This window comes from Anthonomus grandis, chromosome 11 (genome assembly GCF_022605725.1).
Source record: "Anthonomus grandis grandis chromosome 11, icAntGran1.3, whole genome shotgun sequence".
NCBI lineage: Eukaryota > Metazoa > Arthropoda > Insecta > Coleoptera > Curculionidae > Anthonomus > Anthonomus grandis.
The window spans coordinates 3,855,014-3,868,712 of record NC_065556.1 but is presented as its reverse complement, the minus strand read 5'-3'; the positions used below and the strand labels follow the sequence as shown (position 1 = coordinate 3,868,712).

At 34.1% G+C, this 13,699-nt stretch overlaps 1 protein-coding gene across 3 annotated transcripts in view; it reads right to left on the bottom strand.

Moving 5' to 3' along the window:
* LOC126742562 (MORN repeat-containing protein 3-like) overlaps positions 1-2,061 on the bottom strand; it is a 35,601-nt gene extending 33,540 nt beyond the window's left edge. The window contains exons 1-2 of one of the 3 annotated variants that reach the window (XM_050449280.1): positions 1,903-2,061; positions 1,566-1,790 (exon numbers count right to left, since the gene is read on the bottom strand). In XM_050449280.1, coding sequence (XP_050305237.1) covers positions 1,566-1,710 — 145 coding nt within the window. In that variant the 5' untranslated portion in view covers positions 1,711-1,790; positions 1,903-2,061. Of the gene's footprint in view, positions 1-1,565; positions 1,833-1,902 lie in introns of those variants that run through there. The other 2 variants (XM_050449282.1, XM_050449281.1) reach the window with 2 other exon arrangements.
* Between the last annotated feature and the right edge of the window lie 11,638 nt (positions 2,062-13,699).

Here is a 13,699-nt window from a genome sequence, read left to right as displayed (position 1 = left end):
TTCGTGCCTAAGACTTGTATTTGGCGTAAGGAGAGGGGAGCATATTTCTCATAAGCTAAAGGATGCGGGCTGGTATATGTTCAATGTTCAATCGACGAGTATTACCACAGATGTAAATAGCTCCTAGTGCGGAGCTATTTACATCTGTAGTATTACATCTTATTTGTTTTTTTTTATAAATTACTTAAATGGAAGTCTCCATAATATTTGCTTAGAAAGATTAGATTCCGAACGGATGTACATAACCTAAATATTAGAAGAAAGAATTTGCTTACTATTCCGGCGCACAATAAGGAATTATTTAAAAAGTCATTTTCATACTTGATTGCACACTATATAAATAGGTTTAAAATAAATGATTTTACATTGACAGAAAAAACTTTTAAAGTTAACATTAAGCTGCTTCTCCTTGGTTAATTATGTGTATGAGTGATTTTTTTTTAACGTTTTTGTGTATAATATTGTTCATGATTTTGTTCCTGAAAGGCTTTGAACGTTGCCATAAATCGTTATATAATTTTCCTCATCTTCCCTTCCCCTCATATTTTCTTTCATATCCTGATTCTCTTCCCATGCTCCCATTAGGTATGTTCTTTCTTTTTCAGTAGAATATTTATTATTACATTTTTAAATTATTGTTTTTTTTATTTTTTTGGCCTCAACAGAATTCAGGGAGCCTTTTGTGTAAGGGATATCTCTGTAAATCTGCATATTATGGCCTGTTGGTCACCTTGCATTACAAATACACTTACAAATTCTTCGATTTTTTTTTGTTGTTGGTAAATGATGAAATACTCAATATTTAGTGGAATTTTGTAATATTTGAAATTTTGTAAAAGTTTATACACCTACCTATTAGTTTTATTCTTTGTGCTTAAATGCTGTAATTTCTTGGTGACTAATAAACGTCTTATTATTATTATTATTATTATTAATATTAAGTCCCATAAGAAGTGAAATGAAAACGGATCTGAAAGCCATGTTGCCGATGTTATTATTTGACGGCTTAAGTAAAGCCGGCTGTGCCTGTAAGGAGAATTGCAGCGCAGGAAAACGTGAGTTGCTATTCTGTGTGGATGACTCTTCATACTCAACTCCTGTGACCATATCACATCCAAATAGTACAAGCTCTTGCTCCGGCAGACCATCCCGCTCGATCTTCTGTCGTTGGTTATTAAGAAAACTAGTGCAAGAACTCCTTTTTTGGCAAATGTTTTATGCACAGATGAAGCTGGGTTTACAAGAAATGGAATTTTCAATTGCCAAAATACACATCACTGGCCCGAGGAAAACCTTCATGCTGTTGTGGAAAGTCGACACCAAATTCGATTCTCAGTTAACGTTTGGGCGAAAATTCTTGGCCATAGATTTATTGGACCATTTTTCCTACCCCTAAGGTTAATTTGCACCTTTAGAAAAATCAATTACACAAAGAAGAGCCATCATTACGCAAGTCTAGTAAAACAAATATGAAAATCGTTGGATGTTATATCGCAAAAATTCCGGAATTTTTAATGCTCAAAAAAATAGAACTAAATATGATACAATAAACACTAAAATCATACCAGTCTTTTTATCATTTTTCCATTCGCCTATATACTTATCCCCCACAGTATTAAAAATCGTATGTCTCCAACCATTTTTCTTTGACGAATTCTCCAAAGCCCGAGATCTTGATACATTATAGCTGTTGGTTTTGAAAAAGGGCATCGTTTGATCGATATGGGAGTGTATTGATTTTAGTGTGTATATATAGCAACGTTTAATATTGTTTATGACAAAATATGAAACTGAAAATAAAAAAAATATTAAAATAATGACAATTTAAACTGACAGTTCGAATATTGACGAATTCGTCAAAAAACCCTATATTTAAGAAGCGTCCAGAAAAAATACTTTTACCTTTGAGTTATGTTTACACATTTACATACCAGCTTTGCTATTATACATAGAGAAATTTGTAAAAGTAGATATTTCGCGCACGAAATTGAACCGAGGGTTCAGTTTGCTTATAGCGACTGCAGCGATCCCCGAGCATGTTCTTGAACTAACACGAAACGGAAATGACAAAAAATGAGCGGGGGATTTAAATCTATTCAGTGGCGGGATATTTAACTGTAAACAAAATAAATTTCGCTGAAATCTGTATTTCTGAAGGAATATTTCTAAAATATGTCAAAGCAAACAGAAATATACTTTTAAAAGGTTATAAAAACAAGTTTTTTATGGTCAATTAACGAACTGAATCAAAAATATGGTACCAAATTAAATAAACTGGAAATGAGAAGTTCAAAATTTTTAAATATTTTCTATATATAATTTTTTTTTAAATATTTTATAATTAATAGACTTTTCATCCATATTTTACCCAAAAATTTTTACATAAATACATTTTTTCCCCTAAAGGACCTAAATCAACATACCCATCTATTTTATCAGTCAAATTATTATACATAAGCTGTTCTGTTTGTGTGTGAAAATTTCATCAAATATTAATGAATAATTTTTATCTATGGGTTTCATTTTAGCCACTCTGAATTTTAATTTCTGAAAAGATTTCTTCAGAGCACTTTTACTTGAAAATGGTATGCCAGTTTGTAAAAATCTATATGGCCTAGCTCCCCTTTTGTAGGGCATACACTTTATCCTTAGTAGTCCATGTCGGGCTTTTCATTTTTTGATTCTTAAACCAATTTTGAAAAAAAGAAAATGCAAGAGGATCTTTACATGAATTCTCTGTCTTTGAAAAATCCCTTTTCTGAAGTGCCATTTTTAATTTATTTTTACTGCTTAGAATTTTACTTTGCAATTTACATAATTTGTTTTTTTTAATCCTATTCATGTTATACATATCGTGTTTTCGTTCGTTACTTATAGGAAACCGCATAGAGGCGAAATTTTGCAACGTCGCGCGTGTACGAGTGCCTGCGACAGAGCACCGCCCCGGCCGGCCCGAGGACGGGATTAGTCTATATCACAGTATAAAGAACAAGACAGTAGGTTCACTCTCTTGCGGCCGTTTGAAGTAGGGACTTCTAAACAGTGCCGACTTTTTTTACGCGGTCGTAAATCATTATTTAGTTTCGACGGCAATCCTTTACGATACGGGGGGTGTTTGAAACATTTTTAATAAGGAATATTTTCGTACATCGCGGCGGGCAGCGTGTAATAATATGGAATTTTTTGAAATTAAAGGCACTTTGTGTTATTGTTAAAATGAAATTGAAAGAATATTATTAAGTATCTCTTTTGAACAAATAACTGTAAGAAAAACACTTGGTAGATAGCTTTAAAATTAAGTTTATTAGAATGTACACAATTAAATCTTAGCTTTACGTTCCTTTCATGCTCTTTTCTTAACTGACCAAGAAACTACCTACCTAATATTACATACACTTAATTAATAATAACTTCGTTAATATACCCATTTTTTAAATATTTAATAAAATTTACATAATAATGTGATAACAACACTCAGCATATGGAACTCGGTAACAGTGAAATATAAAAAGGCAGTTAAATAAAAAAAACTTATTAAATGCCTAATTATTTGCTTTTTAAATAGAGGATGAAAGAACAAACCACTAAAATTCAAATAAAACGAAAATAGGTGTTTTAAAACCTAGAATTCATATAAATATGCAAAATAAATATAGTTTTACATTGGGGATTATTATAGTACACATCAATATTTTGAAACTTAAACCCTTAGAAACCACCCTTAATGACGAAAAAAATGCAGTTTTAAGTATGGTTAGACGGTATAAGTGGCTAAAATTTATATCATTCAAATGATTGCAATGCAACTAATAATAAATCGGATAGCTTTCACTATTAAAAACCACCACTAATAACAGAATATTACCAAAAATTTTGCATTTTTTTCGATTAAAATCACGATTTAAAAAAAATATGTACTCTAAATCGCTGACACTTTTTGAACATATTATTGGTACCTATATATAGTCCATTGTAGAAGGCTACGCTTTAATTTTTGAAATAAATACATAATTTTTTATGATAATTTTTTTTAAAACTGCAATTATTTCTATTTTATTCCTAACTTTTTTAATTTTTATGCTAATGACTTACAATCAAGTTTATTTTTAAAGTTTTTGATAGTACATACTTGAAAAAATGTGCTTGATATTTGTCTAAAAAACGTTTTTTTTTTTTAAATTATTTCACGTTATTATTTTACGTCATTATATTTTGTTATCTAAAAAAAGGGGTTATGTTCACACAGTTGTATCTTAGCGCCTATAGCACCTAGATAAATCAAGCAAAAGCCAATCTTTTGTTTTTAAACCAACTTTTGTTTATTAGATTTTTTTGTAGGATCTCAATTTTCCGAGATATTTAAGAAATACCGAAGAAAAGCGTGTATTTTTTTCTGTGAACTAATCCATTTTTATTTAAAAAAAAATGTATATCCCTTTTTACTCCTGCAGCCATCTACGCAACATATCGCCGGCATTTTTAATGTACAAAATTTCCGCACAACGCTATTATAGTTCTAATATTGAAGACGCCCCGTATAACGCAGTCGCCACCGGGCAGCAAAAAAGAGTAGCATCAGAAAGCGAGTGAGAAAGGCAATATTTTGGGCGGCGCTTAGAGTGATCCTTCTATTCTAGTTTATGTTCGGTGTCTATATATATTTGTGTTCTGAGGGATTAGTAAACATCTGACTTTCGTGGGAGCTGCGTCGTTTGGCGACAAAATGTCCCAAAATATTACGCGAAAATCCAGGCATTTTTAAAATATTTATTCTAATGCGGGTTTTACAGCCATGACAATGTGTAAAACCCGCATAGAATCGTAATCTTAAAATGTTTAATATGCTGTGTTTTACATAATGAAAATTAAAGCGTTATTCTAATAAAAAATAAAATATCAACTTTGATAAAAATATAATAAAAAATCAGAAATAAAACTCTAATAAACAAACTTAACAACATATCATTTTTTAAATAAAAGGCTCAAATAAACCGCCTTCTTTCGCTAAACAAAAACTTAACCTATCGTAAAAGCTATTTCGCACCTCCAAAAGAGTTTCAGCTAAAATGGAATTGGCACCTTCGAAAATTCTTATGCGCAACTCCTCTAAATTTGTTGGCCTACTAAATTGAAGCTTGTAAATGGTCTGCTTAAGGTAACTCCACAGATAAAAGTGATTTGGAGACAAATATGGAGATCTAGGAGGCCATTTAATATCGCCAGTCCCAGTAGTAGGGCGGTTAGGAAAAGTATTTGTTAAAAATTCTTTTATCCTAGACGCGTTATGAGCAGGACAGCCATCTTGCTGAAAATAAACCGATCCCAGGTCTACATCAGGTAGGATTTGAATGGCAGGAAGAACTTGGTCTTGCAGCAACTCAAGGTACTTTTGGACGTTTAAAGTGCCATCAATAAAAAATGGCCCTATAACATTGTCGCCCAAAATACCTGCCCAAACATGCAATTTCTGAGGATACTGGGTACGAAACTGAAAACTTCTGTGCTCGTTTTCCTGAGACCAATAACGAACAATGGAAGGACTGAGTTTGCCATGTAATGGAAAACAAGATTCATCAGAAAACAAAATATTTTTTTAAAAATATTCGTTTTTATTTGCGTTTTCCATCATGGTTTCACAAAATTCCATTCTTCGTTTTCACAAAATTCCACTGGTCTTCAGGAAATATTTTCTGAGTTTTTGAATACTTGAAACATTTGTACTCATATTTTTTCCAGATACGAGCAACAGTTTTATTGCTCATTTCCAGTTCCTCTCCAACACTTCTAGTGGACCGTGTCAAATCAAGTTCTAGGGTATTACAAACCATTGACCACTTCAACAGGTGGCTCTTGACGTTTTGTGTGGCATTTTTTACAATCTTGAAGACAAAAAGATGTCTCAAAATTTGTAACCACATTTAAAATTGTTTTTGCACAAGGAATCGGTCTATTCTCAAATGTCACTGAAAACAAATCTCTACATTGTACTGCCGAATTGCCTCCTTAAAACCATTTAATTAGTTGAACTCTTTCGGAAGGGGTATAAACAGCCATAGTGAAAAAAACACGAAAATAACGCTCAAAAATTATTAATACAACGTGCAGTAACACAGCAAAGTGAGGCTGAGTCCCGGTTCAAAAAATAAAAACGAAAAATTCCGCCGCCTGCAAGCCGCAACCAAGCGGTGTTGCCATTATTTTGGGTAATACGTAGCTCACGATAACACGATCTGTATAGTTTTTTCCCCATGTTCAATTTTCCAATCTGGTTTACTTGATTTCTCCTAAAATACCTAATTTACTTCTGTTAACATTGAAGCTCTCAGGACTATTATATACCCTGCGTCGTTTTTGTGAAAATAGTTTTTTGAAAAAATAGTTATGGTCATGCAATATACTGTGAAAAGGTAAAGATTTTTTTAGAGTTTATGATATTTCATAACTCTGTTTTTCATAATTGATATGAGAATTCAGTCCAGCTTTATTTTAAAGGCTTGGAGGCGCAACTTGTATATTACTTAAAATTTGGACTTTATTTCCTAAATTTTTTGTTAGTATTGCATACTTAATAAGCCTTTTATGAAAAGTATTCGTAAATGCACTGTCACTACTTTAAGGATATTCACATAAAATTTGGGTTTTTATACTAACAGGTAAATCGAAAAGTTTAAACCATTTCTTTCGTTTTTCATAATCAGTGGGAAATTTTTTGGATTTTTATTTTTATAATTTTTTGGACCATGATGATAATAAATATTAGGGCAATTTGTAGCCATACACCTTCGGTTTACTGCTGGTATACATCTAAGTACAAAAATAGGAACCAGACAGTAGTTTGCCAGACGTAAGTTCATTATGAATGGGTGAAAATTGTACATAGCAAAATGACACCTGTGCCTTATTTATTTTATACAAAAAAAGCACAAGATACACAACACAAATCAGTAAGAAAAGTGCAAACACTAAAAACTAACAGCAGAATAGCACCAAACCAAGGCTTTACGTTTTTCTTTGTTCTTTCTGTTTTCCCTAAATTTTCCTCCCTTTTCCACTTTTGCTAATGTCAATGTCAAGTCAACTGTCATAATCATCTGTAAACTGTCCTCTGGTGGATACAACACAAATCAGTAAGAAAAGTGCAAACACTAAAAACTAACAGCAGAATAGCACCAAACCAAGGCTTTACGTTTTTCTTTGTTCTTTCTGTTTTCCCTAAATTTTCCTCCCTTTTCCACTTTTGCTAATGTCAATGTCAAGTCAACTGTCATAATCATCTGTAAACTGTCCTCTAATGGATACAACACAAATCAGTAAGAAAAGTGCAAACACTAAAAACTAACAGCAGAATAGCACCAAACCAAGGCTTTACGTTTTTCTTTGTTCTTTCTGTTTTCCCTAAATTTTCCTCCCTTTTCCACTTTTGCTAATGTCAATGTCAAGTCAACTGTCATAATCATCTGTAAACTGTCCTCTGGTGGCGCCCTTGAAACCAAATTTTGAACTAATATAGCTGTCAAATATGTCCTTTTAACCCTTTACTGCATGAATTTTTTGTTGGAGGAATACGCTTTATTTATGTAAAAAATAACAAAAAAAATTTTTGTTTAATATTTGCTTTATTTATTTATAAAAAAATGGAAAGTGAAACTCAAAAAACAATTTCGGTCTTTATTAAAACACAAGAAAACTTTACATTTCGTACAAGACACAGAAGAGATATTTTTTCTTTTATTGTGCCACGACCAGTTTTCTTCATATCTTTTTCAGATGGTAATGTACATGGTATACGATTGGCTCTCACTGTCCCTAAAGGCAATATTCCTTCTTTATGTAAGTAAATCATCAAAGGTATGCTAGTAAACCAACTGTCAAAAAATAGTTTATAGTTGTTATTCCTTGGAACACTCTCGGATAACCTTATTACAACATTACTACTTGTTCCTAAATTGGGGCGCCCGTTAGGAACTTGGTTGCTTTGGGATCCTGCAAAAAGGTCGAAATCGTAGCTGAACCCAGAAATTCCGCTAAGAACGAAGTTCTTATAACCCCACTTGTGAGGTTTCTTAGGGTTATATTGCTTTAGTTGACTTCTAGCTTTGGTAGGAATGATTTGCTCGTCTATAGCAAGGTGTTCCTCACTTGGTACCAATAGTAGTCTTTCTCATATTTGGGTAAGAAAAGGTCTAATTTTGAATAACTTATCGTGACCTGGTTGACCTCTTTGGATCATTTGACTATTGTCATTGAAATGAATAAAGCGTTTTATCGTCTCATCGTATGGCCTAATAAACCATTCCAATAATCTCTTGTAGAAGGCAACTGTATTAGAGAAGTCAAAATGCAGATTCCGATGAACTGTTCAATCTCATGACTTTTTGTATGGACAGGCTTGTGTGGTTGACACTGGATATTATACAAATTACTTTGCTCTGTAATGTAACTTATGAGCTCTTTTGGGAAAAGGAATATGAAGTATTCTACTGGAGTTGCAAGCGTACGAATCCGGAAGATCCTGACAACCTCTAAATTGAATTTTGTTATCGTTTTTCAATAGATTACCTTCGTGCCATTCAATATTCTTCAATATTCGTTTTCGATTTCTGATAGGGGCATATCGTCATCAGATAAATAGTCGGATTCTGAATCTGGATCATTTTGGTTGGTTTGTATTTTTGAATTTACACAACTTTCAGCTTCGTCGCCAGATAAATCTGGATCATCACTTTCATCGGAGTCTATATTAGCTACAGGTTGTAGAGTACCATAAAATTTCTTTGTGTCCATAACTGAAAATAAAAGCAACCAATGTAAACATAATTGAACAATACTATCGATGTGTACATTTTGCTGTGTAAGCGGGTACGTTCCAAATATGATACAGTATGCAGTAAAGGAATATAACGTAATTTTAGACAATATTTTTATATTTTTGTAGTTTGGGTCATATTTGGCACATGATGCGGTAAAGGGTTAAACCCTCTTTTTATTTATTTATGGTATTATACCTCAGGGGGCTATACGAAATTCGGATCTGCTTTTGGCTCTATAGTCAATTAATACCAAACTACTTTCAACAAACTAATGCGAAATATATGTTAGTAGACAGTCTATTTCAGTTAGTAGTCTATTTTATAACATATTAATCAATAGTATATATTATAAGATATTAATGAAAAGTATTAATAAGAGTATATGCCTCTAGTCCGTAGCAGGCCGTTAAAATGAATTTTGTCTGAATCACATAAGCTAAGGTAAAATGTAAAATTGTAAATTAGTGAAAAATGATTTTCACATATTTTATCAAATTTCAGACGATCTATGCGTTCACTGTTTATACAAGTGTAATTTAAATTTAATATAAGGAAATTGGAAAATTATTTTTTTGACATTTGACACTAATGATAGATGGATGGCTTTAGGGCGAGTAAAAGGCGTTGTATGGTAAAGAAAAACGGCGCAGTTTTGAATTTAGCAGTCGATCCACCGCTTAAGCAAAATTTGCTATTTGCGTTTGTAAATTGTCTGCTTTCCATCACATCACGTTTCTTTATTATATGATTGGGTGATGGCAATCACTGGTCCAAAGTATTTTCGTTTTGGTGGAATGATGTGATGGAAATGTTGACGTTGACTTTGACATTTTATAATTTTTGATTTGACTAAAACAAACAAGATAATTAACTTTTAACTGCATTCATTCAATTTAAGATTTTTTTACAAAGTGCAAGATGCAAGGGCATAGGGATAATATTTTTTTGCACCCCGGCACGTTACGTGAAGTCCTATTAAAACATAACAACAAAGAGGAAATCTAAGGACAAAAAAATAAATTTGGAAATCAACTGAAAAGTCAAATTAAAACAGGAAAACAAAACACACAGCAATACAAAAAAGCGTTTCTTTTTTCATCGATTGATCTTCCATCATAAATCAGCTGTTTTACGTCATCAGTCAAGCAGCTGTCAATCTGCCAACCATTTGATGGAATCCATCAAAAAATCCTGCTGAATTTAAAAACGCGTCCATAATACCGGCACTCGGTCGTTACGCAGGCCCGCCCTCCACCAGCTAACTTCATGTAAAGAAAAGTAGAATATTAGGGGATAATAAAGAACTGACTTTTAGAAATAGAGAAAGACTGGTAGCAAACCCTCAATTCAAGGTAAGATGGATACCTAGCCAGAAAGGTATCAGGGGTAATCAACAAGTAGACAAACTGGCAAATAAAGCAAGGGAGGGAGCAGATCAATCAGACCAATTCCCCCAATGGAACATTAACACGCGATGCCAAAAATACAGTGCGAGTCTGTAACGTAAAGGAATAAATTCGATGATAAATAAATGGAAGCGTGTTCTGAAAAACGCTCGGACACATTAATTGAGATTATAAATTACGCATTTTTTACAATAAAAAGTTTTTATACAGGGTGTGCCGTCTAGGTGAGGCTAATACCAACTTTCTTATTTTAAATGGGAAATTCCAAAAATTTAGATGTATCACATGTCATATCTTAAACGTCGCCACATATTTCTACCAATATCCTAAATCTGTATCAGGTTCTGCTGTAACTGTTCATGTGATTCATTTATCTTCTAACTGATCACATCAGTAGATCTGAGTCTCAGTGGTCTGGTGGACCGTAATAAACGAGGCTCCAAAACCAAAAACTGGCTAGACTGTAAAGACTGGCCTGTCTCGGCATTACAAGAGCGATGAAAACCACACCAGGGGCAGTTTGCCAAAACTCTCACTGTGGATTCAGAGGAGATCCATAGGGAAGGAGGCGCTTGCATCCTATCTATGGATTCAGGAGAGCGCCACATGGTAACATCGACCCGAGGTAGCAGGGCATATATCTAGTACCAAACTGGTGGAGAAGGAAATGCTAATTCTGCTGCCTCAATGTAAAACCGGAGGTCACTGACTAGGAGGTTCCTTTACGGTGGAGATATCAACCAGGGTTGCATGGCCTACAAAGGCTAGATCTCGAAAGGATTTGCAAATATGGTACACAGATGATTTATGATTGACCGACCAAAACAGGGCTGTCAGGAGCTACAATGTATCCTACAGTGTAATGCCTAATTCATCAAATGAATGCTTTTTGTTTCGAACGGCTTTTGAAATATCAACTTTAATGTATTACTATTGCAAATAATATTATACTGATTATACTCAATAATAAGGAAAATTAACTAAATTTGACATTTACCCGATGCTAAGTGCTTCAGTGATATTTCTAAACTATTTTTGTATTCATTGTATTGGGTTAGTAAGTAGATTATTTTTAATAAACGTTATTATTGATATTATTATTATTATATTATAATAAGCTTCGAGCGCTACTCTGGATAAAGGAAGAGACACATTTCCCATATCCTACACAACTGGGTATCGGAAAAGACTAGAGAAAATCGAAGTAGGAACAGCGGTTGCCAACAGGTCAAAGAAATGCTATCAAATCTAACTAAAGCTAGAATAGCGTGGCTGCTGTCCTGGTATAGAGCGATTAGAGCACCCTTGATCGAAGTCGCCTGAACGAGTCACTGTCGACTCAACGTGTACCCGCATCTTAGTCGTGGTGCCCTGTACCCTAGTTACCTGGAGTAAACCGCATATCATTTTATAGAAGAACGCGAAAGATGGGCTACGATCAGGAGAGAAACCATGAGTTCTCCCTTCCTGCCACGAGAGAAACTAAAGCACGTGAATTGGGAAGGCCTGATGCTTTCCTTCATAAAGACGGGGCTCGGAAAACTAGGTGGCTAGCTGTAACGACGGAATTTCAGAAGATGGCGGAAAGGATGTTTTAGGCTTGCCCGCTAACCACTGGCTCCCTACAAAAATTACTACTATTATCACATACATACAAAAAAAAAATGTTTCTAAAATTGAACCTTGCGGCACTCCAGAAGTTACTGAACAGTATCAACATCAGAACCTTCAAACACTTGCTCACTCCGGATAACACGAGAACCAGGATGATGACATTCGGCTTATAGTGGTATAGCCATAGGGCTAAAGTTTCCGAAGCAGAATAACGTCCCCTATCTTCTCCAACCTAAGCCCACATATCGACATGTTTTCTCCTCCTGATATAGCAAAAAAAATTGTTTTCTGCGATTTTTGATTGTATTTGATTAGCTTAGAATATCCTGATACAAGACCTACTGTTATCGTTAAGACTTTCGTTTTGTTTAACGGCTGCAGCAAATTCAGGCTTGTAAATTTCTAAAACCTTTTAGCCTGCCTCTTTTCTGGTATTTAGAGACGCTAACTGATATAACTTTTAGAATCATTAAGCACATATTTTAGATTCTGCTTTAAATTGTGCTGCTACAGATGCGAAAACATTTCAGAAGGGAATGATCGAATCGGATTTGACTTTGTGAAATAGAAATGATTGTCTCTGTTGCCGTTTGGCTACCCGAATAAATTACAGTATTTTTAATGGTTGCGTATTTGATTTTTGTTGATATATACATCAAGTTGTTCGTCTGCGGATTACTTATGAAGCAATAGAAACAACAGGGCGGGTCGTCTATGCCAGCTGAATATAGTCGGTGTGACAGAGGTTACCAAGTTTCTAGGGGTTTTAGTTGACGGACAGCTTCGTTTTGAAGATCGTTTATTGGAGTTGAATAAAAACTGGCTTCTGCATGTTCTGCGGTGAGAGTGGTACAGCAAGAGCTTGGTCAACAGTTGGTCAGAATGGTCTACTACTCACTCATTGAATCCCATCTACGAAACGGTCTTTTTTTTTGGGCCTTAGGCTTACAATATCTCCAAAACATTATTTTTGTTTTATAAAAAAAGCTGTTCGCTCTATTGCCTATACTAACCAAAGAACTTCTTGTAGGAAATTCTTTTTAGATCTTAATATTTTTACCCTGGCATCCCTTTATATCCTGGAAACTGCATCATTGATCTTTAAGAATAGATCTAGTTCCCAAAACCATCAACCAGTAAAAGTGCTTCGACTAATTAATGATCTCTTACCCATACCAACAAGAGAATCGATTAGAGCTATTATACATATATGGTGGTACAAAGATTTTTAATCATCTCCCAAATTCAATAAAATCAGTATCACCATTAAAGCAGTTTAGAAATAGCCTAAAAAACTTTTACTAGGTAAAACATTATAAGCTCGATGGCACGATCGCGACGTACCAAATTTTTAATGCTTCCGTATAGCACTACGTTGTATGGGTGGACGCTCCCGTGTAAGGCCGGGACTTCTGCGTGACAAACTGTGACCTATTTTTCTTATTAAGCTTATGGCATATTTTGTCCTTGGTCTGGTATCTGAGCTTTGATAAGTCATTGTTTTTTCAGAATCCTAGACCAGATCTGGTTTTATTGGGGATCTCCTTTCAGTCTGTCCTGTTACAGAAAAACTTGTTGAAGTTGTATTAAAGAGTCATTTTATCTCCTCCTTTATTTTCCCGGGCGCTGCTTTTTTTTGTCTGTCTATCAGATTTTGGCATAGGAAAACCATAAAATGCTCTTATCCCTTGATTTAGGGAACATTGATTTTTTGTCGATTCTTAATGCTTATACGCGTTCTTTTCATTTATAGAATTTTTTCTAACCGGATTTTGACGAAAGTCTGTGTTCATACTTTAACACCTTATGGAAGAGAGATTTCTCGATACCAGCATTTTCCTGCTGCGTCACTGAACGAAGATGCGAAAG